At 42.5% G+C, this 22,291-nt stretch overlaps 1 protein-coding gene across 1 annotated transcript; it reads right to left on the reverse strand.

The window, feature by feature from the left end:
• Positions 1-10,288: 10,288 nt before the first annotated feature.
• LOC117042694 (zinc finger protein 436-like) lies at positions 10,289-21,212 on the reverse strand. Its single transcript, XM_033142297.1, has 7 exons — positions 21,129-21,212; positions 19,003-19,085; positions 17,640-17,766; positions 15,957-16,052; positions 14,223-14,381; positions 13,994-14,122; positions 10,289-11,767 (listed from the first exon to the last, which is right to left on the reverse strand). The coding sequence occupies exons 1-7, from the start codon at positions 21,163-21,165 to the stop codon at positions 10,599-10,601; spliced, it is 1,800 nt and encodes a 599-aa protein (XP_032998188.1). The 5' UTR covers positions 21,166-21,212; the 3' UTR covers positions 10,289-10,598.
• Positions 21,213-22,291: the final 1,079 nt, after the last annotated feature.

Genomic DNA, 22,291 nt, shown 5'->3' on the forward strand with positions numbered 1-22,291 from the left:
GCTTCAGCATACACTTCACCATCTTTGGTTACACTACATTGTCCATTCTCAAATGTGATCTTGAAGCCTTTCTTGTCCAAAGCGGACACACTGAGTAAATTGCAGTTCAATTCTGGCACATACTGAACATCAGACACTCTGGTTCTAAAAGACTCATTATCTACATTGAATTCCAAATGCACAGAACCTGCACCTTCCGACTTCAAAATGCGGCCATCAGCTATTTCGATCTCAGATTCTTGATCATTTAATTCATTAAAATATTCTTTTAAAAAACAGTAATGGGAGCTCGCTCCAGAATCTAAAATCCACGTATTATGCACATTTTCATAATTCTGGACAGCTAAACTCCTCTCTTGTAACAGCATGGAGCACTTAAATCTTTCCTTCCTTTCTGCCTTTTGCTGAAAGGTCTGGGAATTCTTTGCTTTAGAAGCATAATTACAGTCACTTCTCCTAGAGTTGCGTTCTTGAGAATCCAAGCTTTCTCTGCATTCCTCTCTTAAGTGGCTGATTAATTCATTAAAAGTCAGATCTTTTGTGTGATCCATTAGGCTTCTAAATGAAGAAAATGCTGGTCCTAGCGATGCTAGCAAGAAAGTCACCTTAGTCACTTCATTAAGAGCTTCAGGAGTGAGAGCAATTCTTTGCACAATCTCTGAAAAACTCTTAACATGCTCTGTGAACTGCTCTCTGGAGTTCATCTTTAACTTGAGCAATTTATCTAGCAAATGCCTGTAGGAGTTCTGTGTAGATGCTCCATAAATCCGCTCAATGTCTTTTAAAATCTGGGATGCATCATCCTCAATGTTTATTAAGGATAGATGCTCATCGCGAAGTGCACTTAAAATTATGTGCTTGGCTTCGCTATTCTTCCTTTCCCAGGCTTCAATTTTGGCTAAATCTTCTTCTTTATCTCCTGTAGGCTTTTCATCTTTTATAGCCTGCAGAACGTTCCTTGCACTCAGATATACCATTAAGCGTTGCTTCCAGTGCACAAAATTATGGTCGTTCAGCAGCATATAGTTTGGCCTTGCTTCACTAACAAAAGCTACACTAGCCATCTTAAAATTCAAAAAGTTGAAAAAAAATTTCTAAAAAATCCAAAAATTTGTCAAAAATTCCAAAAATCAAAACCTCAAAAATGCTCAAAAATACAAAAACCTCAAATAAATCTTCACTGCCTCTGAGTACTGTAAACTCTGAGGGAGGGGAGGGGGTTAATCCCTTTTCAGCACAAAGAACAAAGACAAAGAAACATGTGCTCACCAGGAAGTACTTTAAAAAAAAATCCAACTCAACTCAAAAACACAATCCAATGCAATCCTTCAAAAATACACAAAAATATGCAATTCTGGGGCCCATAACCCTTTGTGGGAATGTTTAGGAGTGTGGATGAGTATATATTATTTATATATCTCAATCCCAGCTTGTGTGAGCAAGCTCCAAACTTAGCAGAGTTTACATTCCCTTTTAAAACACAGCAGAAAAACGTTTGCATAGGCTTGCTTAAGCCAGCTATATTCCTGGTATATTCCCCTTGTTCCCTCTTAAAAGTAGAAAGACACAATACTGATTATAAGATATAAAAGGAGTTTACTTACAGACATCCATGAGTTACAGTACATGCTTCAAGGAGGCAGACAAACTTAGATAAATGTATTTACATGCAGTGAAGCTGCTTCCATGAGGGAACAGGCTTCACCTCTGCTTCTCTCAGCTGCAGGCTGAGAGAGAGCATGCTGCTTCTTCAAAGGATGAGGCAAAATGGAGAGTGATCTTTTGGGATGTTGTTCCCAGGTAAGACCACACCTACTTCTGGTTCCTGTAACTCAGTCCAGGTAAACAGGAAGTTAAGCCTGGAGGACTGAGTTACCTTCATGTCCTCTCTAGGAGTGTTGTGTTTGGCTGCTCTGTGCTTACATCCCACAAGAATTGCATTGGCTTTTTTAGGTGGGGGAACTTTTTGGCTCCAAGGGTAACTTTGCCAGGTAAGTAGAGCATCTTTCCCCGTAGCTTATCCTCAAAACAACCCTGCAAGGTAGCGCAGGCTGAGAGATAGTGACTGGTCCAAGGTCACCCAGCAAAGTTTTGTGGCTCGTTGGGGAGTTCAACTTGGGTTTCTCATCTTAGTCAAATCATGACACCACATTGAGGCAGAGGGAGAGGAAGGGGAGCTGAGGAAAGAGTAGAGCCACATACAGTACTTAACAGTACGGCCTGGGGTCCTTTCAACTGTCAATTTTGAGGACAAAACATGGGGCCTTATGCAGGGAACAAGGGATGCTACCTTATAACCCATGGGTAGGCAAACTAAGGCCCGGGGCCCGGATCCAGCCCATTTGCCTTCTAAATCTGGCCCATGGACGGTCCGGGAATCGGCCTGTTTTTACATGAGTAGAATGTGTCCTTTTATTTAAAATGCATCTCTGGGTTATTTGTGGGGCATAGGAATTCGTTCATATTTTTTTTCCCAAAATATAGTCCGGCCCCCCACTAGGTCTGTGGGACAGTGGAATGGCCCCCTGCTAAAAAAAGCTTACTGACCCCCGTTATAACGGGGAGAGCCAGTGTGGTGTAGTGGTTAAGAGCGGCAGACTCGTAATCTGGGGAACCGGGTTCGCGTCTCCGCTCCTCCACATGCAGCTGCTGGGTGACCTTGGGCTAGTCACACTTCTCTGAAGTCTCTCAGCCCCACTCACCTCACAAGAGTGTTTGTTGTGGGGGAGGAAGGGAAAGGAGAATGTTAGCCGCTTTGAGACTCCTTCGGGTAGTGATAAAGCGGGATATCAAATCCAAACCTCCTTCTTCTTCTTATAACCTCATCAGGCCATGGGTCCATGCAGCTCAGTATTATTTTCCTACATTTTCCTACATACTATTTTCCTACATCTGCCTTTTCCAACGTGGTGCCCACAGGTGCCAGAGCACCCGCAATGTCCTAGCAGTTATTGGAAAACCTCGCTATTTCTCTCACAAAGCTCTGATTACCAGAGGGCTTTAACAATCAATCTTTCTTCTCAGGGAATTATGGGAATGGGTGTGTGTGTCTCCTGACAGCTCTCTGCAGGTGGTGCTTGTATGTTTTCTGAAGAGAGAGGGGAATTGTTTTAAACCCAGTATATAATTTATTCTATCCAGTTTGGAAACACTTTAAAAAGCACACGGCATGAACTCTCTGTTACATGGCATGACTTCTGAGAGCGAACGAGAAACAGCCCTTGGAGCAGCGATGGACTGGCGTTAACAAAACTGGCATGCTGCTTTGCTGAAATACCCCTGACGTCCTAATATTGCAGATGCAAGAGGTGGACCCATGGCCTTGTCAAACTCTATCCTGAGTGAAATCCACCAGGCCCCGTTGTTTTCAGGCCTGGCGACACCCTACTCCCAGCGTTTCCTATGGCGGCCAAAGAGCTCTTGCCATCTTGCCATTAGTTCTTCCTAATGTTTAAATGGAATCTCCTTTTTTTGTAATTTGAATCCATTGGCTCGGGTCCCACCCTCCAGAGCAGGAGAAAACAAGCTTGCTCCCTCTTCCGTGCGACAGCCCTTGAGATATTTGAAGATGGCTATCGTATATCCTCTCAGCCTCCTCTTTTCCAGGCTAGTCATACCCAGATCCTTCAACTGTTCCTCATCAGGCTTGGTTTCCAGACCCTTGATCATCCTGGCTGCCCTCCTCTGTATACGTTGAAGCTTATTAATATCCCCCTTAAATTGTGGTGCCCAGAATTGGACACAGTGTTCCAGGTGTGCTCTGACCAAGGCAGCACAGAGCTGTACTATTACTTCCCTTGATCTGGACACTACACTTCTGTTGATGCAGCCTAGAATAGCATTAACTCTTTTTGCTGCTGCATCACACTGTAGGGGAAAGTGGGACACGTTGAGCCATGGGGCACATTGATCCTTTCCATTTTAAAACCATACTTTAGCTTTTATACAAAGTTTGTGGCAACACAACAACAACAACAACAGTGATACTACATACTGTCATTGTGTTTGGGTTTGGGTTTTCAAAGAAATTTAAAAAAAATCCAGATTTGTTAAATTAGGTAAGCTTTAGTAAAAAAAATTATATGTATTGTGAACCATGTAGCTCTAAAAGTTGTAAAGGTAGCTGAAATATCTTTTCATTTATGTGATCATAGTTAACATAGCTGCAGTATGTACTAAAATATTTGTCATGGCTGCCAGCCTGTTTTGCGTAAAATAGATGTATGTCTGAAATGGCTGTGGGGCACATTGATCCAATTGGGAATGGGGTACATTGAGCCTGGATCAATGTACCCCATGGAAAATATCATTCATAGTTTATTAGTTTTTGTGTTATATTCTGTTAGTTTACACTTCTTCAAATGTTTAAATTAATAAATTTATATGTCTCGTAACAATAGTAAAATAAGTTAAATTGAAAAGGCTGGCTTAGATTCGGCAGAAGGATTTATGAAACGTCATTGTGCTTTACTGTCACTTCGCATTCCACAGGCAACAAGTTTGTCAAGAGCAACAACCGTGTTAATGTAAATGAGTTCTTTGATAAACTCCACTTCATTATAGAAAGAAGTAATTTCTCAGCAGGTGATATATACAATGTAGATGAAACTGGTGTAACCACAGTGCAGAAACCATCCAAAATCATTGCTGTGAAAGGTGCAAAGCAAGTTGGCTGAATGACATCAGCAGAACTGGGAACTCTTTTGACAATGTGTGCATGTATAAATGCATTGGGAAACAGCATTCCTCCACTTTTCATATTTCCAAGGGTGCATTTCAAAGATTATATGATTAAAAAAATGGTCCAAAAGACTGCATTGGTGCTGCACATCTCAGTGGATGGATGACAGCTGATAATTTTATTCAATGGATGAACCATTTCATCAAATACTCTAGAAGTTCCAAAGATCACCCAGTGCTTCTGATTCTAGATAACCATGACAGCCACATCTCTATTGAAGTTTTGGATCTCGCCAAGGCAAATGGAGTGACAATGCTCACATTCCCACCCCATTGTAGCCACAAGTTGCAACCTCTCGACAGATGTGTTTAGGGACCATTTAAGAGATATTACAACAGTAGTTGTGATTCATGGATGACCACTAATCCTGGGAAACCAATGACAATCTACGACATACCAGAAATTGTTGCCAAAGCCTACCCTCTTGCATTTACACCTAGCAACATCCAAGCGGGATTTGCCGTCACTGATATCAGTCCTTTCAACCAAGATACATTTGGAGATGACGAATATTTGTCATCTTTTGTGACAGACTGACCTTTTCCTGAACAAGAAAAGACAAGTGCTTTGTCAAAAATTATGAAAGAAAAGTTGAATGCGAATCAGCTGCTTGAAAGTGACCCGACTGATTTTGAAACCTTTTCTAAAGATGAACTAGAGGAAGAAGAAAATATAGAATTCAACAAGACTGATGTGAAAGAGGGAAACTTAGTTATCGTGAAGATTTTAGGAAAAACCACAATTTCCCATTATGTTGCTGAAGTTACCGGAACTGATGAATATGGGGACTTCATTGTAAAATTTCTAAAACGTGTTCTGTCCAAAGTGAATGACCAGCCCTCTTCTGAACCAGAAGCTTTGATTCCTTTTGAGGATACTGTAAAATTGTTGCCTAAACCACTCTGCTTCGGAGGAACTGCTCGTGTTTCTAAGATGGTAACATTTCCATGTTTACTTAATGAGTACAAGTTGAAGTGATGCTGACTCTTAAGAACTTTGAGATATTTTTGAAACTCTTTTGGAAGTTCATACTGTGTAGTAAAAATGCCTTCTTTGCTCTTAAATTGGAATGGCTCAATGTGCCCCAAATGAAGGATCAATGTGCCCCACTACTGGGGCACATTGATCCATTATTTTGAAAAACTTAAATGTGATTTTTTGTCATTTTATTCCATCAAATGTGAAACATTAACCCTTTGATTTTGTTTGAAATAGTAACTAATAAATATTAAATGCAAATGTTTTCTGTTATGTGCATTATTTTGAGGTGTGTAGAGCTTAAAGTAAAAAATGGCTCAACGTGCCCCACTTTCCCCTAATATTAAGCTTGTGGTTGACTAAGACCTCTAAATCCTTTTCATGTGTACCACTGGCAAGCCAGGCCCATTAACTTTTGTTTTATTTATTTTTTAAATAATATTTATTAAATATTTTCCAATTTAAACCAAATTACAATACATGATTAAATTTTCCAAACTCCCCTTTCTCTCACCAAGGGTAGCAAAACAAAACAAACCCCCCTCTCACTGGGGTATTTATCAATTCTTTCCCAATTTAACCAATTAGCTTGTATGCATCATCTTTACAGACTTCCCCCCCCCCGTTGAATTCCAAATTAAACCCTAATTCACAGTTATCGCCAATTAAGTCTCCATGCTACTTATACATTCTAACGTTTTTCTTTAACCTCTTTACCAAATAATTATTCATCTGACATATCTTATTTATAAGTTTGACATATCCCCTGCTTCACAGTATCTCTGAACCCTCCATAGCCTAATTTTTAATTTCAATAAATTAACACATTTTAATTAATTTAATTTTAACTCTTCTACCCCCCCCCTTTTCCTCCCTCCGGTCCCCGCAGGCCCATTAACTTTTATGAGCTTTCTCTGTGTACAGCTAACCCTGGATACAACCCTTACTTTTGTGTTGTAATTTTGGGCATTTCCCCTCAATTTTATTTTATTGGTCAGTTGACAGCATTTAAAAAATAAAATCAGCACTTCAGTTTTTTTTAAACAGGACCCAATTATAGTGATATAAGACATGCAAAATTTAAAATGTGCGAAGAAATTGTCATTCGTTACTCTTTATTTGCAGAACACTTTGCCAATACACTAAAAAACTCTTTAAGCAACCATGCATAATAAAGACCTACAACATCCAGTTATTTTTTTAAAAAACTCAGAAACAAACCTCCACACATAGACGACTCCCTACACAGTCTAACAAAAATAGGGGGAGGAATTAATTTGGAGGAGAAGCCACTATTTGTTTGCGATACTGAATGAGTGGAGTCACCCTGATCAAATGTTCTCTAACCTGAATTTACACACAATGGTCAAAGAGAACCCAAGGCGTTTTACATTTGTAAATTCAGTTTCTTTTGAAGAGTTGGCGACGTTTCAAAACGGAGCCCCACATCTCAGGGATCGTGGCAAGCTTTCCCTATTTCCCTTCACCTGCCTTTATTTATCTTCACTTGCATATCAACATGGCGATATAAGTCGTATTGCAAGGTACTCCAGATTGCGGTATTTCACAGCAAAAAACTTGCGAATACAGCAAACGAACGAGATTAAAATGAGAGGATTTCAACGTAAGACAGGTAACAATAATGTGGACCAAGCATGGATAACGAAAAGCAAAATCTAGGTTAAAATATTTTAAAAACATGCAGAATGTCTATGATACAGTACAACTTGGAATCCTTGACGTTGATGCTTCGTGACAATGTTAAGGCCACTGGAGCCCAGGGGAGGGATGTAACGGCAATGTGAGAAAATTTTGACATTTATCAGTAAAGCCAGAGCACAAGATGATTCGGTTAAATGAAGATGATGATGATTCATAGAATCATAGAGTTGGAAGAGACCACAAGGGCCATCCAGTCCAACCCCGTAATGACCAAGTATTTTTCTTGTTTCTGTTTTTTGCAAGTGAGGAATGACGTTTAGCATTTATTTGGTTGTACGTTTCCAAAACAAGTATAACGATAACATTCTTTCTAATACAGTACCTAACTGTAAGTTTCAAGACCAACTACAGCCAGCTAGAATGAATTCTACAAGAGTAACATTTCCCGTGGGCTGGATCATGCAGATCCCTGACAATCGGGGGTAGATCTCAAAACTACGGAGTGCCTGGAAATAATCATACCCTCTTTCTCCACTATTAACTGGTAAATGTCGGCATTTAACAAGGGCAAGCTTTGAAATGTCCAGGGTGATTTAAGAAATGAAATTATTTTCATATGACATCCCCCCTGTACCTTCATCATCCCCATAGATGCACTACTGCTATGAAACTTTGAGAAACGCCATGCACTATAGCAATTTTATTTGAATTACAGGATGCTTTATTGGAAATTTATAAAATTTAACCTCTCAATATTCAAAAAGCTTAGCATAACGCATTCGTGGAAGGGAATATACCCCCCCGGAGACCGTTCAGCGTGCTCACCCGACCCTCCGTACTGTTCACAAAACATCTCATGCACCCACTAAACCCGGCTCCCCACTAATATTGTTGCTCTCTAGTCTACATTACAAATTACAGCACAACTGTTTTGCATCTTTATGCAGAAGCCAAGTCCCGCTGCAGTCCAAGAAGCGATTTCAGCATTGCAGGCTTAAAAGTACTCAAAAGTGTTAGCGTACCTGTTGGGAGTGAAACTCTGCTGCATCCATCATCCCATACCTTTGATTTAGTCTCAAAATAGCCCATAATCTTTGCTTTTAAAACCATACCAACCAACCAACCACAATTGCTCACTGATCAAGAGCCAAGCACCAGCTTTGAACCTAATTATTTCAGGGTCAACTAGATGGAAATGAGTTTTGTCATTTTTGGAAGGGTTATGCCAAAAAAAAGCAAACCGCTTCCTTTATTAACATTTATTTGGGACTTGTGCGGAGGTGAGACTGTTTTGCTTCTGTGAAGAATTCTTTGCTCCCCAAATTATGGATTGGGGAGTGGGGGTGGTCCTCTGACCAAGCCAAGAGTCTAAGCCGGCCTTGTAAATAAGCTCATAAAAGTAATTTGCCCACCAGTCCTCTTTACTACCAGCCACTGAGCAGGCTGGGAAACAAAACAACAACAAACAACAACAACCCTGCTTTCTATTAAGCATACTGGTTGATGTGGGGAAGCAGGATCTGTCCATCTTCTACCATTTGCCTCCTGTGCTGTTAAGAAGAGGAATTTCCTTCCTTTAAGGCTAGAATGGAGTCCGACAAGGCTGGTATAGGAGAACTGGCCTAAGCCCACTCACTCGCTTGCATGGAGTTCCTGCTCGCCTGTGGCGACCAAGCGAGCTGTTTTAAAACACAAGGCTGGTCTCGGTGCAGTCTTAAAACGTGTTTACTTGGGGGGTAAGGCCTTCTGATTTCAAGGGGATTTCACTCCCTTGCTATTTTGCATAGGATTGCAGCCTATATAAAAACATTTGTATGATTTCCCAAGAGCCCACACAGAGAACCTGCGGCATGCTGAACTCTTGTGGCAGAGGTTGCTAATACAAAAAAAAACTAAAGCCGACACATGCCAGTACATTCGGGAATACGGTAAGCTCCCTCAGATATTCATGATGCAGATATATCGCTTGTTCTTACTAGGTTCCATCAGCCCCAGCAAGCATGGCCAGCGCTCAGGGATTATGGGAACTGTAGCACCAGTAGCGCCATTTTCAGGGGGTGCCTGCCTCCCAAACTGAATTAACAGGAACCTGTTCCCAGTAATTTATTTTATTTTTTGCCAGGTTTCAGCAGAACCTGTTAACCTATGTCTCAGTCTCACAAATCAGCTGATAATTGTTAAGCAGAGTGTTCTTTCACATGCTTCCCATTGCAGGCTTGGAGATTCCCAGTTCAGGTGATGTACTAGCTAGTTTTGTGATTCTATAACTGTGACCTTCTTCAGCCGTCAAACTAACCCAAATACGCTGAACTGCCCAACTGCCCAACATTGTGCGACTCCCCCACGTTTCCGGATGGCCTCCACCGAAATATCGTTTTGGAAAACAATCCCCTTTTAACTATGTTAGAAGTGTGGAAAATGACAAACCATTCTGATGATACCCGTCCCTTCCACTTTTCGATCTCTGCTAGAGAAAATCTATACAGTACGACCGGGTTTACAAAATGTGAGAGTCTAGAATTTTTAACCCAATTAATACCAAGAGGCAACGAACCCTTTTTAAAACACCCTCTTTAAAATTTGGTGTGGGTCAGAACAAGCAGGATCGGTGTCCAAATTCCCTTCCCGCCCCCCACCGAGTTAAATAATGACCACCTTTCGAAAGATGGGGGAGGACAAAAGTGTTTTTTTTTTTTTTTTACAGACCACCCTGATTGTCATTCATTCTGCCACAGCCAGTTGCTGAATCTCATTCAGTCGTTTTGCTCCCATCTAGTCCGAGAGAGAACAGAATCACCATTGATTTTGGATGCTGAAGACAGCAACAACCGGGTCGGAACCAAAACAGCATTATTTTTAATGCTCTTTCTCTTTTCCCTTTTTTTTTTTTTGAAGGCATACACCCACAAATGTAATATTTGAGAATCCCTGTTCCCTGTTCAATAATTATACATCTCTCCTCTAAGTCAAGCAGGAAGTGGGCATAGCTGTGAAATGCGAGGAATCTTCCCTGCAGAGCCGGATCTCCCTTGCTGAAGATCCTTTGCCTAAAGATCCAAACGGAACTCCTGCCAGTCAGATCTTGGATCGATACATCTCTGCCTTGAAACATGCTTATTTTCAAGAATGTCTAAAGCATGGCTTTCTTGCTTGACCGTACAATCTTACTTGATGGCTGTAACCCTGGATGACGCTCCTTCCCTACTCTGAGCATCATTCACAGTGCCAAGGTCCTGTCCTCGGTTAACTCTTTCATGACTAGGATGGCTTGATCTCCGACGGAAGTCTCCTCGATTGTCCACAGGTTGGGCACCCCTCCTTCTCTGGCGTCCGCCGAGGGTGCGTAAGACGTAATGGGCCAGTGAAAAGTTTCCGCAGGGTGAGTGTATCCATAATAGTTCTCTTGCGTGAAGCCGATGCTCTCTGGGGTAAAGCTCTGAGTGATGTCCAAAAATATGTTGGCTCCGACCGCAGCCTTGGCCTTGCGCGACCGGCCTTTGTGGCGCTGGGCGTCGTGCGTGTTCTGGTGGCGGATGAGGTGAGAGCTCTGGTTGAAGCTCTTCCCGCACTCGGTGCACCGATACGGCTTCTCGCCCGTGTGGATCTTCTGGTGCCGGAGCAGCGTGGCCAGATCGTTGAAGCTCTTCCCGCATTCCGTGCATTTGTAGGGCTTCTCCCCGGTGTGGATTCTCTGATGTCGGAGGAGGGTCCTGCGATCGCTGAAGCTCTTCCCGCATTCCGTGCACTCGAAGGGTCTCTCGCCTGTGTGCACCCGCCAGTGGGCCTCCAGGTTCGACTTGTCGCAGAAGCTCTTGCTGCAGCTGGAGCACTTGTAGGGCTTTTCCCCCGTGTGGCTGCGCCAGTGAGTCTTGAGGCTGTACTTGTTGTAAAAGCTCTTGCTGCAGCTCGAGCAGTGGAACGTCTTTTCCCTGGTTTCCACGTGAGTCTTTTGATGCGTAATAAGATTTGTGGTCCGGTTAAAGCTCTTCCCACACTCCGGGCATTTGTACGGCTTCTCGCCCGTGTGGATTCTCTGGTGTCTAAGAAAGCTGGTTTTGTCGCAAAAGCCTTTGCTGCAGACGGTGCACTTGTAGGGCTTCTCCCCCGTGTGGATTCTCTGATGCACCTTAAGACTTGCCTTGCGTGTGAAGCTCTTCCCGCAAACCTTGCACTGATTTTTTCTCTTGCCTTTGTAAACTTTTGCCGGAGCTGGCAACCCATTGAAGTCGCTGCCCTGGCAATTGGGTTTATCCCGCCAGTCTTCTTCTGTTTGATCGTCCCCATTTTCCTCTAGTCCTCCTTGATCTCCCAAATTATCTTCATCCTCTGTATCTTCCGACAACACTCCATATGGTTCCCATTCACTCTCGCTCTCCCAGCCATCACCTAGTAGAGAGGGAGAGAGAGAGATCAATACAAGAGTGAAGGAAATATAAAAGATTCAAACTCTGCAAAATCATGCCAAGTTTATTTCTGCGAAGAACAAAGAATTGAAAAATGGTTCTTTTGCCTTTGGGATCTTTAAGGGAAGAGACCACAGCCCTTTTTGACACCTGGGAAGGTTTATGCCACTACTGCGGCTCGTGTTCTGTTAGCTCCAAAATAGAAAACAAGCAAAGTCACAACTAAAGAAGAATGGCAACTTAAAGTGATGGAATATGCACAGCTTGTGGACCTAACATATAGAATAAGAGAACAAAAACATACGTTTAAAGAAGATTGGAAAATGTTTATTGAATATATGGAGGGAAATTGTGTATATCTGAAAACGTAGGCAGCATTAAGATAAATTCAACAGTGTAAATAAGTTTTGGTGGATGTTATAGTAATAATAATAAATAATAATAATAATAATAATAATAATAATAATAATAATTTATTTGTACCCCGCCCATCTGGCTGGGTCCCCCCAGCCACTCTGGGCGGCCTCCAACAGATATTAAAATACATTTAAAATATCACAGGTTAAAAACTTCCCTAAACAGGGAATGCTGAATGGTTTGGTTTATATAAAATATGCAGGGATTTATGTTGTGCAAAACAAACCATGGAAAGAGAGGAATGGAAGTCATTGATGTTTTAAGGTTGTTTTAAGTGAATATTCTAAAATGTAAAACAGAAATTTAATAAAAATTATAAAAAATGAAGAGACCACAGATCGGTGATAGACGACCCGCTTTGCATGCAGAAAGTCCCAAGTTCAAATCCCGACATCTCTGTGTAGGGCTGGGAGAGACTCCCTGCTTATAGAATCATGGAACTTTAGAGTTGGAAGGGACCCCAAGGGTCATCCAGTCCAACCCCATGCAATGCAGAAATCTCAGCTAAAACATCCATGACATATGGCCATCTAGGTTTGAAACCCTGGAGAGCTGCTGCCAGTCAGGGAAGACAATACTGAGCTGGATGGGCCAAGGATCTGACTTGGTATAAGACAGCTCCCTATGTTCCTCAACAGACTATTGTTATTAAATTTATATCCTCCAAGGTGTTTCAAGTGCTGTACCCGGCTCTCCCTCCCACCTCCACTTTATCCCACAACAACTCTGTGACGTAAATTAGGCCGAGAGAAAGTGACTGGCCCAAAGTCACCCCAGTGAGCTTCCTGGCCGAGTGTGGATTTGGACTCCGGATTTGGTCCAAATCCACCAAAACACACCTGGGGTCAGACAGGGGCAGCTCCATGTCATCGCTACCCTAACCCAACAATAGGTGCCTTATGCCTTGGTGCCAAATGCCCCTGCCAAGCCTCCTCAGTTACCCCACAGGTGACACCCTTTACCAACCCTACTTTGCACCCTCCTTGAACTCTGATGTTACCACCTGCTTGCCTGGATGAAGGCCGGAGGCGGTGTGTGAGAGTTTGTGTAGAAACCATCATGGCCACCCCAAAGAATCTTGGGAAGTGTAGTTTATTAAGAACTGTTGGGAGAGTCCTGCTCCCCTCTCAGAACTGCCACTTCCAGCATGGCTTAACAATCAATTCCTCTTCCTACCGAACTCAGGGAATTGTATCTCTGTGAGAAGAAGGGCTGTGCTTCTTAATAACTCTCAGCACCTTTAAGAAACATGGCTTCCGAGATGGAAAGAAGAAACAATCCCGACAACGGAAGAACGGCAAACCAAGTTGAGGGACTATGCTGAAATGGCAAAATTAACTGGAAAGCTTAGGAACCAAGAGGACAAGAACTTTAGAAAAATAATGGGGGGGGGGGAATTAAAATTTATTTAGAAAACCATTGCAAGAAGATGAAAACATTAGCAGGATTTTAATCTCATTGTAAAGTAGCAAAGATTATGGCCAATTTGGACGGATTAAAAAAAAGTGGATAACGGATTGATATGCAGTTGTAAATATTGACATGGAGAGGATGTGGGGGGAATATTAAGATTTGGGGCAATCTCTTATTATGGACTTTTAATTGATTCTATTATAAGTTTATATTTTTTAAAACGAAATAAAAATTATTTCAAAAAGAGAAAAGAAACATAGCTTCCTTGTTTAAAATGGGATAAGACTGCTTCGGTTGTCTGGTACAGATGTGGCCGTAGTCAAACAGCATCTGGTGGGAAGGCAGAGGGCCCCCATCCTGGCTCGTAGCGGACACTCACTCTCTGCAGCTTCAGTCACAAAAGAAATGCCCTCTTGGGATCCTCCTGGTTGTGCCTCGGTTGGCTCTCCCAACAAAAGGCCTTCCTCTTGAGAGTCCTCTATGCTGAGGGATGTCCCAGTCACGCTATCTGTGGTGAGGGGGGCGGGGAGGAGAAAAGATCAATTTCTGTTTGAATTGGACAGAAAAGCAGGATATGAATCTACAAATAAGTAAATCTATGTTGGTACCGGCCGGTTCCTTCTGCCACACATCTCTCAGTGGATTTTCCTCAGGTGTCTCGGCTCCTCTTCCATTTCCAACGTTTTCCTTCGCCTCTTCCCTCTCGCCTCCTTTCGGAGCCACTTCAGCCAGTCCCCCGCTGTGTTCGCTCCCCCAGAGATTGGCCACTGAAATAGGACAACAAGAAGAAAATGGCACCTTAAACCATGAGATTTCCCCTCAAAACCCTGGGGGGGGGGGGCGGCGGCACACAGGTGCCTCACAAATCAGATGGTGTCCTGGTTCGCACAACAGGCCAGGCCAAAACGTGGCTTGGAGAAGCTACTGAAAAGGACCTCACAGCTTCTTTTTGCTTTCATGGAATCATAGAATCATAGAGTTGGAAGAGACCACAAGGGCCATCCAGTCCAACCCCCTGCCAAGCAGGAAACACCATCAAAGCATTCCTGACAGATGGCTGTCAAGCCACCATTTAAGGCCCTCCAAAGAAGGAGACTCCACCACACTCCTTGGCAGCAAATTCCATTGTCAAACAGCTCTTACTGTCAGGAAGTTCTTCCTAATGTTTAGGTGGAATCTTCTTTCTTGTAGTTTGAATCCATTGCCCCGTGTCCGCTTCTCTGGAGCAGCAGAAAACAACCTTTCTCCCTCGTCTATATGACATCCTTTTATATATTTGAACATGGCTATCATATCACCCCTTAACTTTCTCTTCTCCAGGCTAAACATACCCAGCTCCCTAAGGCGTTCCTCATAAGGCATCGTTTCCAGGCCTTTGACCATTTTGGTTGCCCTCCTCTGGACACGTTCCAGCTTGTCAGTATCCTTTTTGAACTGTGGTGCCCAGAACTGAACACAGTATTCCAGGAGTGGTACTATTACTTCCCTTGATCTAGATGCTATACTCCTATTGATGCAGCCCAGAACTGCATTGGCTTTTTTAGCTGCTGCATCACACTGTTGACTCATGTCAAGTTTATGGTCTACCAAGACTCCTAGATCCTTTTCACATGTACTGCTCTCAAGCCAGGTGTCACCCATCCTGTATTTGTGCCTTTCAAAAAATTTTGCCCAAGTGTTGTACTTTACATTTCTCCTTGTTAAAATTAATCTTGTTTGCTTTGGCCCAGTTCTCTAATCTGTTAAGGTCATTTTGAAGTGTGATCCTGTCCTCTGGGGTATTAGCCACCCCTCCCAATTTGGTGTCATCTGCAAACTTGATCAGGATGCCCTCAAGCCCATCATCCAAGTCATTGATAAAGATGTTGAATAAAACTGGGCCCAAGACAGAACCCTGTGGCACCCCACTAGTCACTTCTCTCCAGGATGAAGAGGAGCCATTGATGAGCACCCTTTGGGTTCGGTCAGTCAGTCAGCTTTGCTCCTCCTAGCTGCGTTTTGATGTCCAGAGCTCAGCCATGGTTTGGTTCAGCGTGGCCTCCAAACTGGGCCTCGTGGTAAAGCTCTCTCCTACCTAAAGACACAACCTTGTTCCTCAGGAACCATGAACTAAGACCAAGGGAAGGAGCTTAATCACGATCCCCGGGTTTGGAAGACATGCTATGTCAATCCTTGGCAGCAAAAACCAGGTTGACAAGCCCCACCCCCCCTAAAACCATAGCTGTCATCTTTTCCCTTTTTTTAAGGGAAATTCCCTTATCCCGAATAGGATTCCTCACAAGAAAAGGGAAAAGTTGACAGCTATGCCTAAAAGGTCCCAAATGCTGCAACTAAGAATCTACCTGTTGGTTGTCCTCCTTCTTCAGAGCTCTGGTCAAATATCTCTTCCTTTTCTTCCAACCAGGAGATGAGTTCAGGTTTAGGAAGCGGAGGCCCTTCTGGAGAGAACGGAAAAAAGCCCATCACATACCCCAAAACTATTATTTCTGGCTTTCTTGAGGAACTCTAAGCCAGCCACTCTGAAAACTACCCTGGCCACTGCCACTCCAGCACAATATCTGGGAAGGCAAGATCTTCTAACTGAGGGATTGAGGGGGAATTTGCTGCCGGTGTTCAGATTTTCTTGGACTCCAGTTCCCATCCACACTGCAGCCAGCATGGACAACAATCGGGGAAGATGGGAGTTGAGGGTCTTGAAGGTTCTGCAGGCCAGGAAGTTCCTCACCTTGAGGGTTAGAGAGATCGGTCAATGGCTGTTAGCAATTATCTGCTACATATTTTAGAAAGTGGTCTGTCCATCTGTTCTCTATAGGGCCATTCCATTGTCACAGGTGGGACACTTGGACCATGTTTTTTGGTATTCACACATGTGTAACAATGTAAATATACATAAAAATTAACAACCAAAATTTAAACTAAGTTCTTAATAATATACTGAACATTTTACTAATTTTTTTATTATTTTATGGATATTTTTGACAATTTTATTAAATATTAAAGTATTGTCACGGGTGGGACAAAAAACGGCATGGAGCTTGAGAGAAGTTTGATTTATGGAAAAACTCTGTGAGTTGGGAGGTGAATCAATGATAAACTCAGCATATCTGTTTAAATCAATGTTTATTGGTTACAACTATGCAATCAGAAATTAAGTTAAAGAAATTTAACGATACAAAATTAAGGAAAAAATGCTGTCATGGGTGGGACAATCATCAGAAAACTTTTAACTTGAACACTTCTGTGAAGACTACGTGGGTGGACTTTTGAAAAGAAGGTCCATAAACTAAACTTCTTTTGTCTTTAGCTTTAAAAAAATGGTTAGACTGCACATTTGGAATCTTCCTCGCCAAAGTCCAGTGCTCATCTAGCATTCTGATCAGGCTCATTTTTCATGGAATGGCCCTATAGGTTTGGATGCCTCTCAAGATAGTGGGGATTGAAGCTGGAATGTCCTGCCTGCAAACAAGATGCTCTACCAGTGAGCTGTGGCCCTTCCTTATGTCTCAAAATAGAATGGCTCTAATTCAACCCCCTTACAATGCAGGAATATGCAGCTGTCCCATACGGGGATCGAACCCACAACCTTGCCATTATTAGCACCACGCTCTAACCAACTGAGGTATCCAGCTGACATATTTGAGATGACTTCACCCAGAGCCATGATAGGATCGTAAGATGCTTTGTCCCAAGCCAGACCATTGGTCCACCTGTTTCAGCACTGCCTACACCAGGCATAGGCAAACTCGGCCTTTCAGATGTTTTGGGACTACAATTCCCATCATCCCTGACCACTGGTCCTGTTAGCTAGGGATCATGGGAGTTGTAGGCCAAAAACATCTGGAGGGCCGAGTTTGCCTGTGCGTGGCCTACACTGACCGGCAGCAGCCTTTAAGGGCTCCAGGCAGGGAAGATTCGCAGCCAAGAACTAAACCTGGGACCTTCCGCATGCAAGGCCTGATTCTCTGCCGCAGGGGCTGCAGGTCCTTCCTCAGTGTCCCTCCTCCAAAGAGCGAAGGGATCCTTACCCAGAGAGGCGACGTTCCCATAGTTCTCCACCATGACGTCCCTGTAGAGGGCTCTCTGGTCTGGGTCCAGCAGGCCCCACTCCCCCTCCGTGAAATGCACAGCCACTTCCTCAAAGGTCACAGGCCCCTGGAAGGAAGTGGGGATGGCGGGAAGGTCATTCTCACAAAGAGTCCCAGGTAGAGATGTGAAGGCTCGGAAAAAACCCAGAAAAATTTGGGAAAAAACCGTTTCCCCCCCATTTTTTCCCTGAAGCCTTTTTTGTTTTTTTGCAAATAATTGTTTCAATCCAAGCAAACCTTCAGTTTTTAGAAGTCCATAATAACTGTGATAATGACAGACACAACAGAGTAGATGCAGAGGCAGAGACTGAAACTGATACTGATCATTACAGCTCAGAAAATGATTCTGATTAAATTTCATGCCCATTCATTGGAATTTAGTCCCACTTCCTTCTTCAGTTTTTTTTAATGAGAATGTTTTTTTTTAAATACTGTGGAGAGGAAATATGAATAATTGTTACTTCTGGATTTTTAAAAATTGTTTTGTGGAGTGTTCCCCCCCCCCCCATAAACTAGTAAACAGTTCAGGAGATTGTTGCTCCATTTGTTACAAATACAAATAAATATTATTTTAAAAGTAAATTCTGTTTGTAATAATTGTTTGGATACACTATATTTTTAATATGCTAGTTGTGATAATTTTATGGCCATTAAATTGTTCATAGTTCTATTGTATGTTACTAAAGTAACAGAATGACTTTCAATCTGAAAATTTCCGTTTTTTTCTGAGCTTCAAAAATTCCGGAAATTTTACATCTCTAGTCCCATGCAAGGTGGAAAACTTCCCACTTCCCTGTATCCCAGGATTGGGGAACCCAGTGCTCTTTTTTTCTAAAGAAAAAATGTTTAGGGGTACTCTCATTTTGACTCAAGAAAATCACCATTTTATAGTTCGAATTAGGAAAAATAAAGACAGTAAATGGACATAAGTACAAAGAACATGCATTACTCATATTGAAATACTGCCCCTCAATGAGGCCAAACTTTCGTCAGCAAAACACCACACATCCACATTCCACACTGCTTCACACATTAAACGCTCGCTTCCGTCTGAGACTCAGGAAACACCGTGAGAGGAAATGACGCCGCCGTCGGGGGTAGCAACGGAACTGACGGTTCACTGTGCTAGAGAAGAAACTATTTTTTTTAAGTTTCTTCTCCCGTTACATTCACAGAAAGTTTAGGGGCATGCGTCCCCCCAGAATACAGCACTGGGGCCAAATTAGACTCAAGGGCCAAATTAGACCTCCAAGGGGTGTGGGTGTGTAACAAAAAGAAATCCCTTTGAGGATCTTTACCTTACCTGATCGGAATCCATAGCATCTGTTTCTACCCCAGCACAAAACGAAGATGAGCCATGACTTATTTCAGCAAACAGCTCTCCACCTGCAAAGCAGACAACATGACGAAAAGGCAGTTATCCTCTAAACACATTTAATACGTGGCACTCGACTCCTGTCATTATTGGTGTGCTACATAAGAAATAACTCTAAAATGTTTTGAGAAACGTAAAGAAGGAAGGAAGGAAGGAAGGAAACACAAAACATACCGTATTTTTCGCTCCATAGGGCGCACCAGACCATAGGGCGCACATCGTTTTTAGAGGAGGAAACAAGAAAAAAAATATTTTTCTGGTTTTCCTCCTCTAAAAGCCCTGTTTTTCTGAGGATCAGCTAAAAGTTTTGCAGCTTTTTTGCAAAGGGAAAAGCCCTGGTTTTTTTGAGGATCAGCTAAACGCTTTGTAGCTTTTTTTGCAAAGGGAAAAGCCCTGGGTGTTTTTGTTTGTTTGTTTGTTTTGAGGATCAGCTAAAGGTTTTGCAGCTTTTTTGCAAAGGGAGAAAAGTAAAGCTCCTTTTGCAAAGGGGGAAAAGCAAAGAGGAAAAGCCCCATTTTTTATGGGGTTCAACTCACATTTCTGCAGCTTCTGAAAGAAAGGGAGCCATTTCTACAGTTTCCAGACAGATAATCTAATCAGCCAGTCACATGTCGCTGGGGAAACAAACAACCTCCCTCTGCAGCACATTCAACAATGGAGGGCGGGGCTGAAAGGGAGCCGGGACTCTTATCTCTCTCCCGATCTCTTGCTGATCAGCTGCTGAGCGGGGTCCTTTCAACACCCCTTTTTCTCTTTGTAAAATAAAAAGCACTATCTGCTTTTGGCCCCTGGGCAATTTGGCTCCAGGAACCACCATTTGCTCCATAAGACGCACAGATATTCCCCTTAATTTTTAGGAGGAAAAAGGTGCGTCTTATGGAGCGAAAAATGCAGTATTTTGATAAGCTGCGAACCTGTTTTGAGCACACAAAAATTGTCAGAATTATTTATTCAATTTGTAGGATAATAGACTATACAGAACTGGCAAAATTAAGAGAATCTAATGCTGTTTTAAGGAAGAACAGGTGCCTTTTCAGACTACTATAAAGAAATATTATAGCATGATGAACTTGCGAGCAGGATGAGCTACAGAAGTAATTAGATTATTATACTGTAGTTATGATCTAAAAGATAGAAGATAAAGTGCAGAAGGGGAGAAGCAACAACTTCATGGGAAATGGGGTGAGAAGTCGATAAAAGTAAGAGAAAAGATGAAATTTTGTTTTGACTGTGTATGTTAAAAACAGTGTAGCTTAATGAAATGTAATTAAATAATAATAATTTGTATATTGCCCTTCATCTGAAGATCACGGGACGGTTCACAACATAAAAATGTATTCTTATGTACACAATGTAACAACATACTCTATGTATTCTAATTCAAACGCTAAACTATATCCATCACCTGGAATGGGGTGTGGCACTCTGAACATCAAAGCGGACAATTAATTGCTCATTTTACCAGAACAAAATGGTTGGGATTATCCCAATGACAAAACTATGCTTACTCTTCTGGATTGACACAAGGTCTCATTCCACAGTGCTAATGCTCAAAGGTTCGTTAAGGATTTTCCATTAAAAGAACAAAGGTAGGTATCAGTTTCCAGTCCATCGTGCTTGAACTGGAAGGCTTCCGGAAGTAAGGATAACTACAAAGTTTGGATTGCAAGGACAATTGTTAGCGCTCACCCTTCAAGTCAGAAATGGAAAAACATTCTGGTCTGCAGTGCAAATGTTAACTGCAGTTTTTTAATTCAGTGCCACAGGTTTAAGGATTTTAAAATAGTGACCACTAGACACTTGAATTACGGTGTAAGGTAAAGGTAACAATACCCTTATATTGTTGTTGCTGAATCGTATATTGAATTCCGTAAAAGAGCAACACAAGGAGCTATAAACGATGTCACTTTGCTATGATGGCAAAATTAACACCTTATTTAAGAGCTGGAGCTGGAGCCTCAAGCGACAGAAAGAATACACTTTGGGAAAGTTGGTCCAACCTTCCAAAATATATAGGTGATCCATAGGGACCTTCAAGCACCAGAAATCCTTACCAGGAAAATCTCTGTTGTCATCGTTTTCTTGTGCCATCACTCTGAACTTGGGCCTCTGCAAAATGACTGGCTGGGGGGAGTCAGCAGCAACATCCATGAATCTCACCTGCACACAGAACAAAGAGAGGGACGCCCCCCCCCAAAAAAAGTCAGGAATATAGAAGGGGCCAGCTCTTCACGCATAAGCCTGACTGGTCCACTCCAGTCTTCCAACGGGGGCCCTGCTCCTGAAACAACTCCCAGATCCTGGGCACGCAGGGCCTTCTCTGTGGCACCACCCAAAGTAACACAAAGGATCGCGAGATGCCCCAAAAGGATCTCTCTGAAGTCGCTGATCAGGAAACGGAGAGCGAGATCAGGAAACTGGCAGCAAACTTTCTCAAAGCCTTAGGTTTTCTGCTTACAAAAATTGCTGCCCTGGGATGGGCTCTTCCTTGCTGGCTTCCCAGTTATCAATTCCCTTCCTTCCCGCCACTTTCATTAATTGTTCACCCTAAACCAGTGGTTTGCAATATTGTTAAATTCAGAACAAAATACATCTAAAAATAAGTTGTTGTTTTTCAATCAGCCTTACTTCATTTGGTACGTTAGCAGTAATAAGCACTTTCAGGAAATCATTTTAAAATAGTTGACTGCTGTTTTACACCGTTTTGCTTAACAGTGGAAACTCCTGCCACAGTGAAAATTTGAGAATCGCCTGACTTAGATGACCGGCATACCTGTTACCAGTGCTTTTTTCTGGGAGGATGCAGGGGTACCCATAGCCCTAAATGTTTTGTGAATCTAATGGGAGAAGAAACTAATTGTTTTTAAAAAAATTAAGTTTCTTCTCTAGCACGGTGAATCATCAGTTCCGTTGCTACCCCTTTCTCCACTTACTGTATTTATTTCCCCCGATTTGATGAAAATGGTGATTTTCTTGAGTGAAAATGAGAGTACAGTGGTACCTCTGGTTAAGTACTGAATTCGTTCCAGAGGTCCGTTCTTAACCTGAAACTGTTCTTAACCTGAGGAACCACTTTAGCTAATGGGGCCTCCCACTGCTGCTGCGCCACCAGAGCACGATTTCTGTTCTTATCCTGAAGCAAAGTTCTTAACCTGAAGCATTATTTCTGGGTTAGCAGAGTCTGTAACCTGAAGCGTATGTAACGAAAGCTCAGAGC

This window comes from Lacerta agilis, chromosome 2, assembly GCF_009819535.1.
Source record: "Lacerta agilis isolate rLacAgi1 chromosome 2, rLacAgi1.pri, whole genome shotgun sequence".
Classification (NCBI taxonomy): Eukaryota; Metazoa; Chordata; class Lepidosauria; order Squamata; family Lacertidae; genus Lacerta; species Lacerta agilis.

What these genes read in the sequence shown, in the direction of transcription:
- LOC117042694 (XM_033142297.1), bottom strand. Translation starts at nt 21,165, where the DNA reads ATGGCACAAGAAAACGATGACAACAGAGATTTTCCTG. An exon ending in TGACAACAGAGATTTTCCTG is followed by an intron (nt 19,086 to 21,128) that starts GTAAGGATTTCT and finishes TCTGCTTTGCAG; the next exon opens with GTGGAGAGCTGTTTGCTGAA. An exon ending in ATGCTATGGATTCCGATCAG is followed by an intron (nt 17,767 to 19,002) that starts GTAAGGTAAAGA and finishes ACTTCCTTCCAG; the next exon opens with GGGCCTGTGACCTTTGAGGA.